Here is a 22,722-nt window from a genome sequence, read left to right as displayed (position 1 = left end):
GGTGATGTCATCATGGAAAGCCAAAACTTCCACCCATGCAAACTTGCTGATTAGAAGGTCCTGTGTATATTGTATTTTCAACCAGCAACTATCAGGAAATAACACCGATCAAATGTTTCCACACTTTTACAGTGTTAGTTTCATCAGCTGTTGTACAATATAATACAAAACACAGGAAAAAACAGACTTCTGACTGCACTTGGCTTTTAATGTCTGTTACATTACACTGGGATGTGATGGTTTGTACATATGTGTAACGCTCCCTTTAGTTTCCTCTTCCTCATGCAGCAGGTATTAGAGCTGGACCTTTATGCGTACTAAAACAACCCTCCCTTTGCACCTGCATCTAAACCAGTGTTTCCCAATCCTGGTAAATACTGGTTTAACACTCACACAATTGATTCAACTAATTAAAGGCTTGATGAGTTGATGTACAAGGGCTGAAACAAATGTCTACCTGAGGTCCCCAGGGCTAGGATTGGTTCTTAAAACCTCTCCTCGGGGACCCCCAGACATTTCCCAGGTGTGTTGAAGCCCTGAACTAATTCTCCCAGACAAGGGCTTGAGAATTAGTTGACTCTGGTGTGCAAGCTCTGAAATGGATCCTATTACATGGATCAGATGGGGGTCCCCGAGGAGAGGTTTGAGAACCCCTAATATGAGAGAGATGTCCACAATTTGCTGAGTGGAAATTTGAGACACTGGAGAACAGCCAGGGCTGGATCTTTGTTAGAGGCTGTTTCCATGACAATACTGTCCTGTTTTCCCCCGAGGAGGACTCTGCATAGCAATGAGAGCAAGCAGGCCAGGAAAACTGACTGAATGATTTAGTTACAGCCGTCAACAAAACTCCGTCTTCCAAACCTTATTTCTAATTGCTAATTAACCAAGTCTTCAAGGAATGTAAAGAAAGGCCACATCTCTCATATATAAATGCATTTATTTAAGTACATTTTTCCTAATTTAAAGTAAAAGTTTTGCCATAGCTATAAAACAGTGAACAATTCCCAGCGTTATACAGACGATCCACTCACTGGTGTTGCTTGTTCATACTGTACAGTAGATCAACGTAGTGTATATACAAACATACACTTTTACATTGGTTACCCCCATGCTGCCTCCCCTGTGATTTGAATCCTACAGCAAACCGTTTTATCAAAGGAACAAATCATATTTGATACACAAACTATTATTTTCTTGATTTGGTTTATTATTCGTCATCATTATGCCAATGGCACGTCCTTCACCTTGTATTGACAATGTAAAGTAAATAACTTTGGCACATTGTGCTATGTAAACATTTCATCCAATTAAAATGTGGCTGTAATGCTAGGATTCTTTTTTTTCTCCTAAAGTGAACAGCAAACTTGTCATTTTCACACAAATCTTACAAAAAAGGCTTGATTCAATACTTGAACAACCGTTGCCACCATGTAGACTATGTTCACCCGAGCAATCCCTTTTAGTACTGTAGAGGCCACCTGAATTTCACATTAGAATTGTTTCAATTTCAACAGTGACGTACATGATAACAGACAAAGCTCTTACCATGTGAAACTTGTCAACTCATCTCACACTGGAGGTTACAACCCCCAACTCATCTCACACGGGAGGTTACAACCCCCAACTCATCTCACACGGGAGGTTACAACCCCCAACTCATCTCACACGGAAGGTTACAACCCCCAACTCAACTCATAACGGAGGTTACAACCCCCAACTCATCTCATGATTTCATAGTCCTGCTCTCACACGGATCTCACATTCTTCAACTGCAGAGAAAATATTATGGTCTGTTTCCTCTCTTACTGTGGGACACCTGTCTTACTGTGGGACACCTCTCTTACTGTGGGACACCTCTCTTACTGTGGGACACCTCTCTTTGGCATTTTGTAAATGCAATACCTTTTCCACAAGCGTCAGATAGGGACTGCTGCATATGCTCCGTCGCTGTGATGCTCATTCCTGTACTGATGGTTGGAGATTCCTTTTGTATCAGGAAGTTTGACCAGAATGGTGTAGAACACACAGGGACTGATGTGTAGGACTTACACAGATTACCATAACCCTACATTTTATGCATATATAATGAGGGCTTCCAAAAGAATAAGTAATTTGCTATTCTAGAATAAATTAATCTCCATTGATATCAGGGGAACCCCCACGAGACAAAACCAATGTCACGTCAATGGATTAATTGTTGCTTTCATAAGTCGTTATAGGCTCCTTTGGCCATCACATTAAAGGTGGGTTCTGCTGCCCCTCAGAAACAAACAGTAACGTTTAAAGTACCACATAGCACAAGCTACATGTAGAAACCCAATCAGAATGGTCCCGAAGCAGATGCTAAATGCACAACAATGACATTGAAATAGGAATATCTTATTGCTTTTCTCCCTTGTGAGTGCAGTTAACTATAGCCGAATGACCTGCCCTCCTTCATGAAACCTGTTGAAAGCTGTTCACTAGCACACAGACACATTCTCTTTTAAATGGGATGGATATCAAAAAAGGCAAAGACATCATTCACAAAGCATGCGAGTAATGTCGAGAAACAAATGGACAGAAAGAGAAACTGTAGGAGAAAAAAGCCGTAGAAGTATTGGTAGAACATGCAGCAAGGCCTCGCCATGTACCGTGTACATGCTGTCTGTCACTTAGCGCGCTGAACATGTGGCATTTTCTAAAATGTCAAATCACAAATACATACACTGTGTGAGACAACACTTGTCGACTTCTGAGAATGGAAATGACGGTTCCAACATTACCCTGTAATAAACTCTTCACCAATACTGATTTGGATGCAATGGTAACACCGACACTGAAAAGGACAACTTTTTTTTTTTTTTTAGAAAGTAAGTAGATCTGTTTTTACTCACAAGAGAACTGTCAGAATGCAACAATAGTACAAAGAAATACCTGTCCAATTTACTGTGTTACTGATTATTCTACAGTATAATTGAACACAAAACACATTTTTCAATGTCTGCTAGAAATAAAATAAAACTACAATAAACTTGGACACTACTGCTTTTGCAAAGAAAAACATAATGAATATATATATATATATATATATATATATATATATATAAAATAATTTTGTTGGGGGTGGGTTCCATTCAATTGTGATGTACAAAGGGGACAAACACTGAGGAGCCGTAGCAGCCAGTGCTACAATCTGTGACGATTCAGCAGCGATACATCCACACCCTCGACAACTCCTGGCCCCACCAGTATCCATGAGAGGCCTGCGAAGAGAACACTTCTGATCGGATGACGTACCTTCTTACAACACGCGTGACAGGAGCAATGAAAACTCTGTAAATTGTTAATTTTCTTAAATCTCTTTTCAACTCTGGCAGAGCAGTCCACCAATCAGGAGAGAGGCGTTTGTGTGAACGAGAGGAACAGTGCATAGATAGAGTCATTTCCCTTCTACCAGCAGGACTTTAAGGGGTCAAAACCAGCTGAGACAATCCACTTTCTTCCTGGCCAGTTTGTCTAGTCAGGGAACCTCTGTAGAATACGTATTTTACATTCAACAAAGACAGATTACTAGAGAGAGAAAAACTACTAATTAATAGTCTTATCCATTTCAGAACTTCAGTGGAAAGAGAGAACAAAGGACACGCACAAAATAAAAAAACATCCAGAAAGTTTCTTTCGACTGTAATAAGAAAAATGACTTTCTCACATTCCAAAGAGCGGGACTAAAGATGAAATGCTGAGGTATATAGTTGGAGGGAAAGCATCATCACCACCACCACCAACATTAAAATCATCATCAACATTAAAATCATCATCATCCCACTTGGTAGTCTGTAGTTTCAATATCCTGCTTCCCTCTGTGTGTTGTGGCCCCTCCGGGGACCTCAGTCTGTCCGTCCGTCTGTGTGCGTGTTGGTAATAGGTGGCTCTAGTCTGTTTGGCTCCGGGGAGGAGAGGATGTGGTGCTGGTGGGGGATACACTCTCTCTCTGTTTGTCTGTCCATCGCTCTCTCTCTCTCTAGGGCTGGAGGTTGAGTGTGAACTTCCACTGCTGGTTGAGGTTGGGGCTGCACACCTCCACTGTCAGCCCCCCATTACGTGCGCTGCGGCTGTCCAGGCACAGGTTGCTGCCCACGTGCCGCAGCTTGGAGTTGCTCTCAATCTGCTCCCATTTCTGGAGACACACGAGGTGCGGTCAGGGAAGGGTTGGGAGAGGGAGGAAACAAAGGTCTACAAATCAGTCACATGTTTTTATGTCATGTGAGTTTTATTAACCAAAAACCCAATAATCCTATGATCACTAATGGTTTCTATTGATAGTGAGTTTATGGTGCAAATCCAAAGGGATCATCCCAATCCAGAAAAGCATCATAATCCACTAAATGAATGTTCTAATTCCATTCTAACAGCCGGACTGCTGTCAGTCTCTCATTTACTACTAGTGCTTTCTGATCGACTCAGTGCTCGGCTCGCTCACCTGTCTGCTGTCGTTTTCCCTGCAGCCCTGCATTTTGATTTGTGAGCCAGCAGTGCGATCCACCACCGTCAGACACAGGTCCATGTGCTTCACTGACTTGTCCTTGGTCAGCGCCCATTCCTGAGGAGAAAGAGAGGGAGACAGTCAGTTTAGGTACTCCTCAATGATTATGTAGATCTATTTGTAAAGTGTGTGTCTTTGTCAAGTGTGAATATGCGGTGTTTGCATGTTGTCTGTTGTAAATCACACCTATATAGACCAACAGGGCCTTAACTCTCCCATAATCCCCTCCTCCAGCGCAGTAATATAATCAATATGTTGTGGGAAGTGGGACATCAAAATGGATTTCATCAGTATGAATCAGAGACTCCCAATCAAAGCAATATTTGAATGTCCAGTCCAGCTCCTGATAGTGGACTGTCCAGTCCAGAACCTGACCAAAAGTAAACCCACCTCAGTGTGTTACCCAGCCCAGTGCACAGCTTGGTTATGTGTAATGGATCTGAGCAGTACCTGAGCCCTGAATGGTACCTGATTTCCCCCAGCATTGTGGCATTCGTAGACCCCCACCACTCCGTCTGCAAAGTGTCCCAGAGTGTCTAAGCAGTTCCCTCCCTGCTGCAGAGCTCCGAAGGCAATGTCCTGATGGTCAGGGACCCTGAAGGGCCAGACAAAACAGCACAAGTCAGGGGGATGTCAAATCACAAGACGTGAGTATATTCCACCACCAATGTCTTTCCCCTAGTTGAATTTCCAAGTGGAATACAAAGGCCCGCAAAGTCTGTTCCACTGTGGCGGTGTGGTTTCTCTACTTACCGCAGCTCAGGGTACACATTCTCCAAGTACCACTTGAATGGCTGGCAGCCAAGCCTCTTCTTCATCTCCATCCTGCTCTGAATGCTGCCAGACAGAGATTAAACCATGACTCATCTAACTACCAGCCATCTCTGGATGTACCATCTGACCTTCTGGAGGTGTCAGAAATGGGGAAATGTATTTTGTTATTCTATACAAGGACTATAAAAGGACATATGTGATGGCATCTTGGAAGAAGTGTGTCTGAAACAATACTTACTTGCCGTAGGGCACAGGAAGAAGGGCGTCTAAAAGGATACTTACTTGCCGTAGGGCACGTTTCGGGCCGAGGGCACAGCGGCGTAGTAAAAGTTCTTAAACTCATCCATCCACACCTCTGCTGCTCGCCTCGTGTTCCTGTGGACAGACCGATACACACCATGCTAGAATACTTTAAAAAATGCATTCTTCCTGTTCCTTCTTCCAGTCCTTGAAATAATCACTGATCTGAAATAATGTAATAATTTCAGTGCAGTAGCCTAAAAACTATAGGCAATGTTATAGATTCAATTGATTACGTGTTATTTATACAATAGAAGGATGGATGTCTGTTAAAATATGTACAGGGCAAGAGACAGTGAGGATGCAGTTCAAGCTTCAGAAAACACAGGAGGAGAGTGACAGTCCTCGAAGCTATTTTGAGATATGAGCACACATCCTAAGACTTGGCAATCTGTGGGGTTTTCAGTGCTATGTGATAGACTGGCAGTGAGGGAGTGGTCACTTTCTCTCATCTCATTGATGAATCACCCAGATGCGAAACAGTGTTGACACTGCAGGGGTGAAGCCAAGACGAGAGCAGAGCTGAGGCTTCTGTCCTGATTGAGCCTCAAATTTAATGACTGCAGCTAAGCTAGACTTTGAACAACAGTATTAGAATGTGAATTGCAAAGGAATGAAACAGCCCTTCCCTACAGGCTACTAGCAGGTTTTCATCTCAATGCCTCAGCTTGGATTTCATTGGGTCTTTGAGAAAGGTAAAGTTAAGGGTAACATGTGGGTAAAGTTACTGTAGGGTTAGTGAGTAAACTCAATTGCCAGTTAGCCTGTACTGTTGCCCTTTTTTATGGCTCTCATTTCAAACTATGTACACTCCAGCTGGTTGGTTATGTGCCAGTAGGTAGAAGAGGTTAGTCCACAGTGCCAGTATGTAGAAGAGGTTAGTCCACAGTGCCAGTATGTCCACTTAGGAAGCAACACTGATCGACAATACATTTCACATGCTGTTGTGCAAATGGAATAGACAACAGGTGGAAATTATAGGCAATTAGCAAGACACCCCCAATAAAGGAGTGGTTCTGCAGGTGGGGACCACAGACCACTGCTCTGTTCCTATGCTTCCTGGCTGATGTTTTGGTCACTTTTGAATGCTGGCGGTGCTTTCACTCTAGTGGTAGCATGAGACGGAGTCTACAACCCACACAAGTGGCTCAGGTAGTGCAGCTCATCCAGGATGGCACATCAATGCGAGCTGTGGCAAGAAGGTTTGCTGTCTGTCACCATAGTGTCCAGAGCATGGAGGCGCTACCAGGAGACAGGCCAGTACATCAGGAGACGTGGAGGAGGCCGTAGGAGGGCAACAACCCAGCAGCAGGACCGCTACCTCTGCCTTTGTGCAAGGAGGAGCAGGAGAAGCACTGCCAGAGCCCTGCAAAATGACCTCCAGCAGGCCACAAATGTACATGTGTCTGCTCAAACGGTCAGAAACAGACTCCATGAGGGTGGTATGAGGGCCCGACATCCACAGGTGGGGGTTGTGCTTACAGCCTAACACCGTGCAGGACGTTTGGCATTTGCCAGAGAACACCAAGATTGGCAAATTCGCCATTGGCGCCCTGTGCTCTTCACAGATGAAAGCAGGTTCACACTGAGCACGTCACAGACGTGACAGAGTCTGGAGACGCCATGGAGAACGTTCTGCTGCCTGCAACATCCTCCAGCATGACCGGTTTGGCGATGGGTCAGTCATGGTGTGGGGTGGCATTTCTTTGGGGGGCCGCACAGCCCTCCATGTGCTCGCCAGGGGTAGCCTGACTGCCATTAGGTACCGAGATGAGATCCTCAGACCCCTTGTGAGACCATATGCTGGTGTGGTTGGCCCTGGGTTCCTCCTAATGCAAGACAATGCTAGACCTCATGTGACTGGAGTGTGTCAGCAGTTCCTGCAATAGGAAGGCATTGATGCTATGGACTGGCCCGCCCGTTCCCCAGACCTGAATCCAATTGAGCACATCTGGGACATCAAGTCTCGCTCCATCAACCAACGCCACGTTGCACCACAGACTGTCCAGGAGTTGGCGGATGCTTTAGTCCAGATCTGGGAGGAGATCCCTCAGGAGACCATCCGCCACCTCATCAGGAGCATGCCCAGGCATTGTAGGGAGGTCATACAGGCACGTGGACGCCACACACACTACAGAGCCTCATTTTGACTTGTTTTAAGGACATTACATCAAAGTTGGATCAGCCTGTAGTGTGGTTTTCCACTTTAATTTTGAGTGTCACTCCAAATCCAGACCTCCATGGGTTGATAAATTTGATTTCCATTGATCATTTTTGTGTGATTTTGTTGTCAGCACATTCAACTATGTAAAGAAAAACGTATTTAATAAGAATATTTCATTCATTCAGATCTAGGATGTGTTATTTTAGTGTTCCCTTTATTTTTTTGAGCAGTGTAGAAGAGGTTAGTCCCCTGTGGACTCCAAGAAGTCAGACATTAGCCAAGTCTACCTCACGTCACAGGTACAATCAATAGTCACCTAGCAAACACAGTGCCACTGCCCCCAGGGAAGGTATATGGGTGCTGCTTCCTGAAGACGTGGCCCACTCTACTGCAGGGAATGATCTCTAGACTGCCGCCACACTGCCACACGCGGAAAGAGATCTCTGCAATGTCCAAAGACAAATACGAAAAACACACACATTAATATAACAGTTTAGGGCAAGGTTTTACAGTGACAATTCAATGTGCTAGAACTTCCCACAGTTGGCATCTTCAATGTCAATACGATTTCAATCAGAAAATGGTGTCATATAATGACATATAGACATCATAAACCAATCCAGAAAAGGCATCCCACTCCCTCTTCCATCCCCACACAATGACAAACAAGCTCAAACATTCCGAGTGTTCTGTGTCCACTTACCCAGATTCTCTCCACCCCACACATCCATCATCATGTCGTACTTCCCCAGCAACTCAAAGTAGTCCTTGTCCATGACAAAGAGGCCGCCGGCAATCATGGGAGTCCTGAGATAGGGGTATGACAGAAAGTAGCTAGGGTTATGAGACAAACCAGAGACCGTTCTGCCAAGTTCAGCTCTCCTACAGTCCTCTCATTTGCATGTGATACCCAGAGCCCTGAAACCCGGCAGCGGGAGGTAGGCTGGCCCTGAAACCCGGCAGCGGGAGGTAGGCTGGCCCTGAAACCCGGCAGCGGGAGGTAGGCTGGCCCTGAAACCCGGCAGCGGGAGAGAGCTGTGGTGTCCTGACCTCTGGCTGTTTAGATGGAATAATACAACACTTCACTTTTCCTCAGAGGCCATTTTGTTTTCGAAAGGAAGAAAAACATCAATGAGCATCTTGGACAAAAGCCTGTTGAACAAAAATGCATGTCTCAAAACAAAAACAAGGTCTGGTCAACAAAGAAAAGGATCAAACAAAGTCTGGTCTTCAAGGACATAGGGCTTGGCAGTATACCGCATTTTATGATATACCGGTGTTGATGCAGGGACCGGTTTGGGTTTTTACTTTACCTTCTATACCGGTATTTGAATGTTTGGTTTGTTAAATGTGAAACGCCATGTGCAATGTACATTTTTATTGTTTACTTCGCTTCTTGAGTCATCTCTCTCCGCTCTTTATCTCTGTACCACTTTCCACACAGAACTAGCCACGCCCCCTGTCACTCAAGGAGCGCATTTGATGTTCCTCAACCACGAGACACTTGCGTTCAGTCTGCATTAGTGAGGGGCATTCTGGCTCTTCTCAGTGAGTCGGCTCATTCAGCTCAGCTCACCAAAAATAGCCAGCTCTTTTGGCTCCCAAACGCCTCTATAAAAAATATATATGTTTTGTATTTTTTCAAGTCAAACAGTTTGAGATAGTTTGACTATGATTGGTGTTAAAACAAATTCTAATGAAATTAAATCACACACTACCTTAACCACAATGTATTTAAAAATGCATTGGTTTGTTATGAAAAATAATGCTATTAAACATTTGCATTTAAAGTATAACTTTTTGAATGTATATAAACAAAGTGCATATAAATCTAACAATTCAAAACTAATACAATCTGAACAACATAATAATAGAATATTGCACCATACAGTATCAAAGAAAAATAAATAAATGTGCCAAACTGCAGCATCCCACTTAAATCATTAAACTGGTCCCTCTTTTCTCTCTCTTCTTTATTGCCATGTTATAACCAGCAGCACACAGCAATGCTGACCATATTTAGCTTTTATGAGAGATTTGCATTCAGAAATACAAGCTGCCTCACTTGAGGTGCTGATGCGGTTTCTTCTCCCAGTAATTATTTGTCCTGTTTTAGAGAAGACCGGATGAGGCCACTATTCAGAGCCGTGGATGGACAGAGGCCTTGTTCTCCCACCAGCTCAGAGGATCTGTAGATCTTTGGAGGAGGACCTCCATTATGGCATCTGCTGAGGGATTCCTTCCTGCTGTATCCCAGTTGCTCTCTTGTCAAACAGCACGTTTGTGGCACTACTGCTGGTGCTTCTGCTCCATCTGCTCCCTCTTCTTCTTGTTGTCCTGGTGCCTGAGCCAGCTGACTACTGGGGCTGTCCCTCCCTGCTGCTGAGGTTATTCTTTGAAGAGCCTCAATCGCTCTGGCATCACTGAAGGCTAACTTCTTAAACCTGGGGTCAAGTGCAGCGGTTTCTGATAGCAGGTGATTATATTCCATTCTGTGGGACTTTCTGTCCATTGATGAGCATAGGGTGTCCATCAACTCTGTCACATGTCCTGTAGTTACATTTGCTTCTCTCTGGCGGCTGGCTGTGATTCGCTGCAGACCCTTACACAGTAGTATCATTTTACATCAGGAGTATCACAGTAACTTATTAGTTCAGGTTCATGTTTTGTCTACTGATACTACATTCTCATCTACTGCTCATATACATTTATAATACTGGATTAAATATTGATGTAGTAATAACTGCTTACTCACTTCTCTCCACTGATCTCCACAGTGATCTGCTCAAAGGGTTCCAGGACTCTGCACACCTCCTCCACCACCTCCCATTCCTCTTGGGTTAGAGCATCACCAGCTGTATTGACAATTGTCAGGGTATAGATGGCCTCCTTTGACTCAAGAAACCGCTTCAACATATAAAATGTTGAATTCCAACTTGTAGTGCAGTCTTGTTCAGGCCTCAGCTCAGGCATCCCCATCTGTCGTTGTGTAGACTTTAGTTTTTCAGCACCTACTGTGCTCCTGTGGAAGTATTCCACAGCTGCTTTCACTTTGTCCACAGTGGGCTTCATCACCTTCAGAGCATTTCTTACAATTAGGTTGATTGTGTGGGCAAGACATGGATGATGGGTCCATTTAAACATTTTCATGGCTTTGGTTATGTTAGCTGCTTTGTCGCTAACACAACAGACCACTTTCCCATCTACTTGCCATTCTCTGGCCACTCTCAACAGTTCCTCTGCCATATTCTCTGACGTGTGGGCGCTGAACTCAAAGAAGTCCAGAAGACCGCTAGACATCGAAAAATCTTCAATGAAGTGACATGTAACTGACATGTAAGATGTGGTTACCCTTGATGTCTAGGTAACTGCAGTAGCTTTTTGGACTATTTTCCACACTGAAGCCTGTGTGCTCTCGTACAGTTGTGGAATAAGTGATTTTGAAAGAGTTTTCCTGCTTGGAATTGTGTACATTGGATTTAGACTATTGCTATAATTTCTAAAACCTTTGTCCTCCATGATAGAAAAATGTCTGGAAATTGGTGGCAATCATTTTAGCCAATGCACTATCAATTTGGCCTTGTTTTGCTACAGACATTCGCATAAACTGGTCCATAGAAGACTGTGTTGCTGTGGGTCGCAGAGTAGGCCTACTTGACTGAGTGGATACATCTCCACGTGTGGAGGTGCTGGCTCCACCAGTATCACTAGCAGGCCTGCTAGTTTCTCGAAGCTCCGCTACAGCTAGCTTCACAGTTGGGTGCACAGTTTGCATATGCCGGTGTAGGTTGTGCGTAGAACCGGCTTTATATGAGATTTTGTTTTGGCAAATTCTACACTGTGCTCTATCATTGTCTACATTATTAAAATGCATCCAAATGCTACTGTGCTTTCGACTCATTTTCAGCTGTTTTCACAGCTGTCCTTCCTCTCTCTCATCGGCTGCTAAGTGTGTGACTGTGTGAGTAGGCTCGGCCCTCCCTCAACAGGAACAACGGGTGAGGCTGTTAGTCTGAGCAGACAATCCAAACGAATGTGCGCTTGACCATTTAGGCCTATATCATTTTTATTTATTTTTTGCTTCTTTGAATTAGTTAATTATATTAATTTAAATATTTTGATTATTCATATCTTAATTGTTTATTTTTATAAATAGATATTTTTCCCATATCGTGCAGCCCTACGTGGCAGTGTGGAAATGATCTCAATTGAGCAGTGGTGTGAAGTACTTACATAAAAATACTTTCAAGTACTACTTCAGTCGTTTTTTTTGGTATCTGTACTTTACTATTTTTGACAACTTTTAATTTTACTTCACTACATTCCTAAAGAAAATACTGTAGTTTTTACTGCATACATTTTCCCTGGCACCTAAAAGTACTCGTTACATTTTGAATGCTTAGCAGGACAGAAAAGGTCCAAATCACGCACTTGTCAAGAGAACATCCCTGGTCATCTACTCCCTGGGCCTCTGATCTGGAAAACTCACTAAACACAAATAATTTTTTTGTAAATTATGTCTGAGTGTTGGAGTGTGCCCCTGGCTATCCGTGAAATTGATTTATACTTTTACTTTTGATACTTTAGTATATTTAAAACCAAATACCTTTAGACTTTTACTCAATAATTATTTCACTGAGTGACTTTCACTTATACTGGAGTAATTTTCTATTAATTAATCTTTACTGTCACTCAAGTATGACAGTTGGATACTTTTCTTACCACTGCAGTTGAGTTCAGGAAATGATAAAAGCACATAAACTTGTTTTGGTTGAAGTTGAATTGAACAGTATAAAACAATCATAATGGAGAAAGACTCATTGAAATCACTAAGAATGTACAGTTGGTCAGAAGTTTACATACCCTTAGGTTGGCATCATTATAACTCGTTTTTCAACCACTCCACAAATTTCTTGTTAACAAACTATAGTTTTGGCAAGACGGTTAGGACATCTACTTTGTGCATGCACAAGTCATTTTTAAAACAGTTGTTTACAGACAGATTATTTCACTTATAATTCACTGTATTACAATTCCAGTGGGTCAGAAGTTTACATACACTAAGTTGACTGTGCCTCTAAACAGCTTGGAAAAGTCCAGAAAATTATGTCATGCTTTAGAAGTTTCAGATTGACTCAAATTATGTCAATTAGCCTATTGGAGGTGTACCTGTGGATATATTTCAAGGCCTACCTTCAAACTCAGTGCCTCTTTGCTTGACATCATGGGAAAATCAAAATAAATCAGCCAAAAAAGAAATTGTAGACCTCCACAAGTCTGGTTCATCCTTGGGAGCAATTTCCAAACGGCTGAAGGTACCACATTCATCTGTACAAACAATAGTACAGAAGTATAAACACCATGGGACCAATCCTATAACAGCAGCAAAGGACCTTGTGAAGATGCTGGAGGAAACGGGTACAAAAGTATCTATATCCACAGTAAAACGAGTCCTATATCGACATAACCTGAAAGGCCTCTAAGCAAGGAAGAAGCCACTGCTCCAAAACTGCCATAAAAAAGCCAGACTACTGTTTGCAACTGCACATTGGGACAAAGATCGTACTTTTTGGAGAAAAGTCCTCTGGTCTGATGAAACAAAAATAGAACTGTTTGGCCATAATGACCATCGTCATGTTTGAAGGAAAAAGGGGAAGGCTTGCAAGCCAAAGAACACCATCCCAACCGTGAAGCACAGGGGTGGCAGCATCATGTTGTGGGGGTGCTTTGTTGCAGGAGGGACTGGTGTACCTCACAAAATAGTTGGCATCATGAGGCAGGAAAATATGTGGATATATTGAAGCAACATCTCAAGACATCAGTCAGAAAGTTAATGCTTGGTCGCAAATGGGTCTTCCAAATGGACAATGACCCCAAGCCTACTTCAAACGTTGTAGCAAAATGGCTTAAGGACAACAAAGTCAAGGTATTGGAGTGGCCATCACAAAGTCCTGACCTCAATCCTATAGAAAATTTGTGGGCAGAACTGAAAAAGCTTGTGCGAGCAAGGAGGCCTACAAACCTGACTCAGTTACACCAGCTCTGTCAGGAGGAATGGGCCAAAATTCACCCAACCTTTTGTGGGAAGCTTGTGGAAGACTACCCGAAACGTTTGACCCAAGTTAAACAATTTAAAGGCAATGCTACCTAATACTAATTGAGTTTATGTAAACTTCTGACCCACTGGGAATGTGATGAAAGAAATAAAAGCTGAAATAAATCACTCTACTTTTATTCTGACATTTCACATTCTTAAAATAAAGTGGTGATACTAACTGACCTAAGGGATGGAATTTTTACTAGGATTAAATTTCAGGAATTGTGAAAAACTGAGTTTAAATGTATTTGGCTAAGGTGTATGTAAACATCCGACTTCAACTGTATGTGTTGCCACCCTAGGATCACTCACTACTCATAAAGCAAATGTAGAACTTTTATTATTCAAAAACTAAAAATACAGTCATACCGTCCAATTATTTTTAAATACAATGATATAATATTTTGGCCATATCGCCCAGCCCAACAGGGACATGGATCAAACAAGGTCTGGTCTACAGGGACATGGATCTAACAAGGTCTGGTCTACAGGGACATGGATCTAACAAGGTCTGGTCTACAGGGACATGGATCTAACAAGGTCTGGTCTACAGGGACATGGATCGAACAAGGTCTGGTCTACAGGGACATGGATCGAACAAGGTCTGGTCTACAGGGACATGGATCTAACAAGGTCTGGTCTACAGGGACATGGATCTAACAAGATCTGGTCTACAGGGGCATGGATCTAACAAGGTCTGGTCTACAGGGACATGGATCTAAGAAGATCTGGTCGACAGGGACATGGATCTAAGAAGATCTGGTCGACAGGGACATGGATCTAACATGGATAATGCAGGGATACCAAAGCAGATATAGAAGACAATTTAACCAGAACAGCTTATCCTATTGTTTTCTCTAAACCTGTCACAAACAAATTACATATTTTCAAACACCAAATGCCAATTACAATAAAAAAAATGACTTGAGTCACCCTTTGGGTTAATTTCCATCACCTTGTGAAGAGGAACAAGATGCATTATAGGCAATGAAGAACCATATTCTAATTCTAGCCTTTGGATATTGATTAAATGCTGCCCTCTGTTGGTTACCAATATGTTTACTGAGAGAATGCATCTGACATTTGGTTATTACGTAAAACAGAACCATTTCTGTGATCTCATACTGATTGAACAAATCAAAGTGTTTGCTCTCTTCTGATCTTCCTTTCACATCAATATCTTCTCCCTCATCATCACCATACACAATTTAAAGACAAAGCTGGATAAGATGAGAACGCCTTCAATCACCTCTGTCTGTGTTTACTTCACCCTGCGATATCATACGGCACCGTGGACATCAGGGAGAAAATAGAACAGAGGCTCAAAGGTGGTGTTTCTTTTCAGGAGCTTTTGGCTATATTCCCCAGAGGTTCCCCAGAGGAGGATGCACACTGATATCTAATGCTGCCTGCCTCAGCCTCTCCTCCAGGGGGCCCTGGCTATGAGGCAGAGGAGAGGACAGCAGAAAGAACCCAGAGGTGAGACAGGCTTACTTGATTGGAGCAGTGGGGTTTCCTTGGCGCACCCTCCTCTGCTCCACGGTCATATAGTCCCACTTGAAGACCAGATTCCAATCAAATCCTAGAGTGGGAAAAACAGGTACTGATTAGGTTAAGGGATTTCAAGTAAACAAGAGTAGATTCATTTTGATAACAGGAAAAGCTGGTTGTCAGTGTTTGTATTTCTCCTAACACTCCTATCCTTTTCACACACAATGCCTAACTGATAGGTATTATATTACACATCTGTGGCGTTCCCTCTATCTACATTTTTAGATACATTTTTTATTTATTTAAATAGGCAAGTCAGTTAAGAACAAATTCTTATTTACATTGACAGCCTAGGAACAGTGGGGCAGAACGACAGAATTTTACCTTGTCAGCTCGGGGATTCGATCTAGCAACCTTTCGGTTACTGGCCCAACGCTCAAACCACGAGGCTACCTGCCGCCCCATATGGCTGTACATTACACTTCTCATAAGCCCTATAGAGTGCAGGAGCCATGGGAGTGCACAATGTAATCTGCCTATATCCCTAGACAAATCAATCAAATAGTTTCCATTCCGAAGGCGGTGCCTTTTTCAAGATTTATCACACGCTTATTCTCTCCTTTGCTCTCACACACATGCAGCCAACCAGCCAGCCAGCCAACCAACCAGCCACTCAGTCAGCCAGTCAGTCCGTCAGCCAGCCACACTCCAAGAAAAATACTTCTTTGGCAGAAGGTGACATTGGGTACAGAGTGAAAACTGCCATGTGATTTTCCAGCCTGCCCTGGAGAGGAAAAGAAAGCTGCAGGTATAGATGAGTGGGATTTACCTCCTTTGAGATCGGCCGAGGCGCCTACGTACTGGAAGTTGTCCATGTTGATGACGTCGATGATGGGGGAAACAACACGCGTTTTGTCCTGTGGGAGAAGTACAGAGAGAAAGATGGGACACAAATATGCAGTGTTCCACTAGATTATATTGAAATAAGACTCAGGGACTGAAATAATCAGTCAAAACCACCACATCATTTCACAACCAAGCACTAGATAAAAGATGAATAACAAATTACAGTCCAAAACAGATCTGTGGAGAGTCAAACGCTTGTCCACATATTCACTTAAAGATATGAGCTTAACACAGCCAGAACACAAATAGATTTCCAAGAGGGAAGTACAAGATCTGCTGAGAGTGACATAAATCAGATGGATTGGATTATTCCAGAACTATTCCAAGTCTTGATGGAGCAGCAGACCTACAGCAGTGACTGTGTTTCCATTGAAGTTTTGTCAAACCAATGGTGAGTTAGAGTAACATTTTTGGGGTCACATAATCATATTTATCAGATGTTATTGCGGGTGTAGCGAAATGCTTCTGTTCCTAGCGCCAACAGATTAGTGATATCTAACAATACACACACATCTAAAATTAAAATAATGGAATTAAGAAATATAGAAATATTAGGATGAGCAATGTCGGAGCCTGGAGTGTGTGTCAAATCAAATGGTATTGGTCACATACACATGGTTAGCAGATGTTAATGCGAGTGTAGCGAAATGCTTGTGCTTCTAGTTCCGACTATGCCGTAATATCTAACAAGTAATCTAACAAATTCACAACAACTACCTTATGCACACCAATGTAAAGGGATGAATAAGAATATGTTCATATCAATATATGGATGAGCGATAGGCAAGATGCAGTAGATGGTATAGAATACAGTATATACATATGAGTTGAGTAATGTAGGATATGTAAACATCATTAAAGTGACGTTATTTAAAGTGACTAGTGATACCTTTATTAAATCCATTTATTTAAGTGGCCAGAGATTTGAGTCTGTGTTGACAGCAGCCTCTCTATGTTAGTGATGGCTGTTTAACAGTCTGATGGCCTTTAGAAGCTGTTTTTCAGTCTCTCGGTCCCAGCTTTGATGCACCTGTACTGACCTCGCCTTCCGGATGATTAGAAGGGGTGAACAGGCAGTGGCTCGGGTGGATGTTGTCCTTGATCATCTTTTGGCCTTCCTGTGACATCGGGAGCTGAAAGTGTTCTGGAGGGCAGGTAGTTTGACCCCAGTGATGTGTTGTGCAGACCGCACCACCCTCTGGAGAGCCTTACGGTTGATGGCGGTGCAATTGCTGTACCAGGCGGTGATACAGCTTGACAGGAAGCTCTTGATTGTGCATCAGTAAAGGTTTGTGAGTGTTTTAGATGACAAGCCAAATTTCTTCAGCCTCCTGAGGTTGAAGAGGCGCTGTTGCGCCTTCTTCACCACGTTGTCTGTGTAGGTGGACCATTTCAGTTTGTCTGTGATGTGTACGCCGAGGAACTCAAAACTTCCCACCTTCTCCACTATTGTCCCGTCGATGTGGATGGGGTGGAGTGTTTCCTGCTGTTTCCTGTAGTCCACGATCATCTCTCCTTTGTTTTGTTGACATTGAGTGCGAGGTTATATTCCTGACACCACACTCCGAGGGCCCTCTCCACCTCCCTGTAGGCCGTCTCGTCGTTGTTAGTAATTAAGCCTACCACTGTAGTGTCGACTGCAAACTTGATGATTGAGTTGGAGGCGTGCATGGCCACGTAGTCATGGGTGAACAGGGAGTACAGGAGAGGGCTTAGAACGCACCCTTGTGGGGTCCCAGTGTTGAGGATCAGTGGGGTGGAGATGTTTCCGACCCTCACAACCTGGGGGCGACCCATCAGAAAGTCCAGGACCCAGTTGCACAGGGCGAGATCGAGACCCAGGTTCTCGAGCTTAATGACGAGTTTGGAGGGCACTATGGTGTTAAATGCTGAGCTGTAGTCAATGAACAGCATTCTTACATAGGTATTCCTCTTGTCCAGATGGGATATGGCAGTGTGCAGTGTGATGGCGATTGCATCATCAGTGGACCTATTGGGGCGGTAAGCAAATTGGAGTGGGTCTAGGGTGGAGGTGATCTGATCCTTGACTAGTCTCTCAAAGCACTTCATGATGACAGGAGTGAGTGCAATGGGGCGATAGTCATTTAGTTTGTTACCTTAGCTTTCTTGGGAACAGGAACAATGGTGGCCAACTTGAAGCATGTGGGGACAACAGTCTGGGATAGGGATTGGTTGAATACAGCCAGCTGGTCTCTGAGGACGCGGCTAGGGATGCCACCTGGGCTGGCAGCCTTGCGAGGGTTAACACGTTTAAATGTTTTACCCACGTTGGCCACGGAGAAGGAGAGCCCACAGGCTTTGGTAGCGGGCCATGTCAGTGGCACTGTATTGTCCTCAAAGCGAGCAAAGAGGTTGTTTAATTTGTCTGGGAGCAAGAAGTCGATGTCCGCATTGGGGCTGGTTTTCTTTTTGTAATCCATGACTGACTGTAGACCCTGCCACATGCGTCTCGTGTTTGAGCCGTTGAATTGCGACTCTACTTTGTCTCTATACTGATGCTTAGCTTGTTTGATTGCCTTGCGGAGGGAATAGCTACACTGTTTGTATTCAGTCATGTTTCCGGTCGCCATGCCATGATTAAAAGTGGAGGTTCAGGCATTCAGTTTTGCGCGAATGCTGCCATTAATCCACGGTTCTGGTTAGGGGTTGTAATAGTCACAGTGGGTACGACATCTCCAATGCACTTGCTAATAAACTCGCACACATCAATGTTGTCTGTGGCTATCCGGAACATTTCCCAGTCCACGTGATCGAAGCAATCTTGAAGCATGGAATCCGATTGGTCAGACCAGCGTTGTATTGACCTGAGCACAGGCGTTTCCTGTTTTAGTTTCTGTCTATAGGCTGGGAGCAACAAAATTGATTCATGTTCAGATGTGTCGAAGGCAGGGCGCGGGAGGGCTTTTTATGCATCACGGAAGTTCAAGTAGCAATGATCCAGAATTCTGCCAGCTCGTGTCGCGCATTCGATATGCTGATAGAATTTAGGGAGTATTGATCTTAGGTTAGCTTTGTTAAAATCCCTAGCTACAATAAATGCAGCCTCAGGATGTATGGTTTCCAGTTTACATAGAGTCCACCAAAGTTCTTTTAGGGCCAACGCAGTATCTGCTTGGGGGGGAGGGGAGGAATATACACAGCTGTGACTATAATCTAAAATAATTATCTTGGAAGATAATGCAGTCGGCATTTGATTGTAAGAAATTCGAGGACAGGTGAACATAAGGACTTGAGTTCCTGTAGGTTGTTGTTGTTCTACACCATGCATCGTTAATCATAAGGCATACACCCCTGCCCTTCTTACCAGAGAGATGTTTGTTTCTGTCGACGAGATGCGTGAAGAATCCGGTTGGCTGTACCAACTCTGACAAAGTATCCCGAGTGAGTCTAGTTTCCGTGAAATAGAGAATGTTAAAATCTCTGATGTCTCTCTGGAAAGCAACTCGAGCCCAAATTTCGTCCACCTTGTTATCTTGAGTTTGGACATTGCCGAGTAATATGCTAGGAAGAGGTTGATGGTGTGCTCGCCTTCTGAGTCTGACCAGTAAGGCCTTCTGAGTCTGACCAGTAAGGCCTTCTGAGTCTGACCAGTAAGGCCTTCTGAGTCTGACCAGTAAGGCCTTCTGAGTCTGACCAGTAAGGCCTTCTGAGTCTGACCAGTAAGGCCGCTCCGTTTGCCTCTCATGCGGCGACCACGTTGTTTTGGGTCGGCCTCTGGGATAAGATCGCATGTCCAGGGTGTGTGTGTGTGTGTGTGTGTGTGTGTGTGTGTGTGTGGATAAAGTCAAGGGGTCTGAGTACTTTCCGAAGGCACTGTATGTGTGTAAAACTATGAAATAACACATATGGGATCATGCAGTAACCACAAACGTGTTAGACAAATCTAAATATATTTTATTTGTGAGATTCTTCAAAGTAGCCACCCTTTGCCTTGATGACAGCTTTGCGTACTCTTGACATTCTCTCAACCAGCTTCATGAGGTAGTCACCTGGAATGCATTTCAATTAACAGGTGTGCCTTGTTTCAAGTGAATTTGTGGAATGTCTTTCCTTCTTAATGCGTTTGAGCCAATCGGTTGTGTTGTGACAAGGTAGGGGTGGTATACAGAAGATAGCCCTATTTGGTAAAAGATCAAGTCATATTATGGCAAGAACAGCTCAAATAAGAAAAAAGAAACGACAGTCCATCATCATTACTTTAATACATGAAGGTCAGTCAATATGGAACATTTCCAATAACTTTCTTCAAGTGCAGTCCGAAAAAACCATCAAGCGCTATGATTAAATTGGCTCTCATGAGGACCGCCACAGGAAAGGAAGACCCAGAGTTACATCTGCTGCAGAGTCTAAGTTCATTAGAGTTACCAGCCTCAGAAATGGTTCAAGTTACAGACACATCTCAACATCAACTGTTCAGAGGAAACTGCGTGAATCGGACCTTCATGGTCAAATTTCTGCAAAGAAACTACTACTAAAGGATACGAATAAGAAGAAGAGACTTGCTTGGGCCAAGGAACACAAGCAATGGACATTAGATCGGTGGAAATCTGTACTTTGGTCTGATGAATCCAAATTTGAGATTTTTTCTAACCGCCGTGTCTTTGTGAGACGCAGAGTAGGTGAACAGATGATCTCCGCATATGTGGTTCCCACCGTGAAGCATGGAGGAGGTGGTGTTATGGTGTGGGGGTGCGTTGCTGGTGACACTGTCTGATTTATTTAGAATTCAAGGCATGGCTACCACAGCATTCTGCAGCAATACGCCATTCCATCTGGTTTCAGCTTGGTCAGACTATAATTTGTTTTCCAACAGGACAATGACCCAACACACCTCCAGGCTGTGCATGGGCTATTTGATCAAAGAAGGAGATGGAGTGCTGCATCAGATGACCTGGCCTCCACAATCTCCCGACCTCAACCCAATTGAGATGGTTTGGGATGAGTTGGACCGCAGAGTGAAGAGAAAGCAGCCAACAAGGGCTCAACTCCTTCAAGACTGTTGGAATAGCATTCCAGGTGAAGCTGGTTGAGCGTGCCAGCAGTGTGCAAAGCTGTCATCAAGGCAATGTGTGGCTACTTTGACAAATCTCAAATATAAAATATATTTTGATTTGTTTAACACTGGTTACTACATGATTCCATGTGTTATTTCAGAGTTTTGATGTCTATGGTACACACTGACCTCTGCCACCCTTTCCAGGAGTGGTTCCAGCCAGTGATCATTACACTCGCAATGGCTGTCCAGGAAGGTGAGAACACTGGCAGTGGCTGTGTCGGCCCCTCTCACCCGCGATCTCATCAGACCTGTGGAGGAGTAACACGCCTGATGCTCTTATCAATATGTCATCTACAAATACACAATGGTTTATTCATGTGTGTCATTTCTACGTATACAGTACCGGTTCGCTGAAGTTTGGGATGTGCATATCACAATCGTTGGCTACTCATATTTAAATATTTATTTACATTGAAACTTTTCACAATAGTAATATACATCTTAAAAATACCCCCTGATTAAATTGGTTAAATTGACTTTATACATTTTAGTCATTTAGCAGACACTTATCTAGAGCGACATTATCTGAGTTAGATCATTCAAATATTGCTTAGTTGGTTGAGCGGGGCAGAGTGTGGTATGCCATTGGTTGAGAGGGGCAGACTGGTTGCCATTGGTTGAGAGGGGCAGAGTGTGGTGTGCTATTGGTTGAGAGGGGCAGAGTGTGGTGTGCTATTGGTTGAGAGGAGCAGAGTGTGGTGAGCTATTGGTTGAGAGGAGCAGAGTGTGGTGTGCTATTGGTTGAGAGGGGCAGAGTGTGGTGTGCTATTGGTTGAGAGGAGCAGAGTGTGGTGTGCTATTGGTTGAGAGGAGCAGAGTGTGGTGTGCTATTGGTTGAGAGGAGCAGAGTGTGGTGTGCTATTGGTTGAGAGGGGCAGAGTGTGGTGTGCTATTGGTTGAGAGGAGCAGAGTGTGGTGTGCCATTGGTTGAGAGGAGCAGAGTGTGGTGTGCTATTGGTTGAGAGGAGCAGAGTGTGGTGTGCTATTGGTTGAGAGGAGCAGAGTGTGGTGTGCTATTGGTTGAGAGGGGTAGAGTGTGGTGTGCTATTGGTTGAGAGGGGTAGAGTGTGGTGTGCTATTGGTTGAGAGGAGCAGAGTGTGGTGTGCTATTGGTTGAGAGGAGCAGAGTGTGGTGTGCTATTGGTTGAGAGGGGTAGAGTGTGGTGTGCTATTGGTTGAGAGGGGTAGAGTGTGGTGTGCTATAGGTTGAGAGGAGCAGAGTGTGGTGTGCTATTGGTTGAGAGGGGCAGAGTGTGGTGTGCTATTGGTTGAGAGGAGCAGAGTGTGGTGTGCTATTGGTTGAGAGGGGCAGAGTGTGGTGTGCTATTGGTTGAGAGGAGCAGAGTGTGGTGTGCTATTGGTTGAGAGGAGCAGAGTGTGGTGTG

At 43.8% G+C, this 22,722-nt stretch overlaps 1 protein-coding gene across 2 annotated transcripts in view; it reads right to left on the bottom strand.

Moving 5' to 3' along the window:
• Positions 1-921: 921 nt before the first annotated feature.
• The window catches only part of LOC110502975 (polypeptide N-acetylgalactosaminyltransferase 2), a 125,489-nt gene continuing 103,688 nt past the window's right edge, over positions 922-22,722 (bottom strand). The window contains exons 7-16 of one of the 2 annotated variants that reach the window (XM_036960792.1): positions 21,464-21,585; positions 16,184-16,271; positions 15,358-15,445; positions 8,470-8,573; positions 8,083-8,209; positions 5,585-5,677; positions 5,282-5,365; positions 4,979-5,123; positions 4,466-4,585; positions 922-4,162 (exon numbers count right to left, since the gene is read on the bottom strand). In XM_036960792.1, coding sequence (XP_036816687.1) covers positions 4,007-4,162; positions 4,466-4,585; positions 4,979-5,123; positions 5,282-5,365; positions 5,585-5,677; positions 8,083-8,209; positions 8,470-8,573; positions 15,358-15,445; positions 16,184-16,271; positions 21,464-21,585 — 1,127 coding nt within the window. In that variant the 3' untranslated portion in view covers positions 922-4,006. The remainder of the gene's footprint in view (positions 4,163-4,465; positions 4,586-4,978; positions 5,124-5,281; positions 5,366-5,584; positions 5,678-8,082; positions 8,210-8,469; positions 8,574-15,357; positions 15,446-16,183; positions 16,272-21,463; positions 21,586-22,722) is intronic. The other variant, XM_021581330.2, reaches the window with a different exon arrangement.

The sequence above is a fragment of the Oncorhynchus mykiss genome, chromosome 23, assembly GCF_013265735.2.
Source record: "Oncorhynchus mykiss isolate Arlee chromosome 23, USDA_OmykA_1.1, whole genome shotgun sequence".
NCBI lineage: Eukaryota > Metazoa > Chordata > Actinopteri > Salmoniformes > Salmonidae > Oncorhynchus > Oncorhynchus mykiss.
Note: the sequence above shows the minus strand (reverse complement) of the source record. Positions and strands in the feature narration are given on the sequence as shown.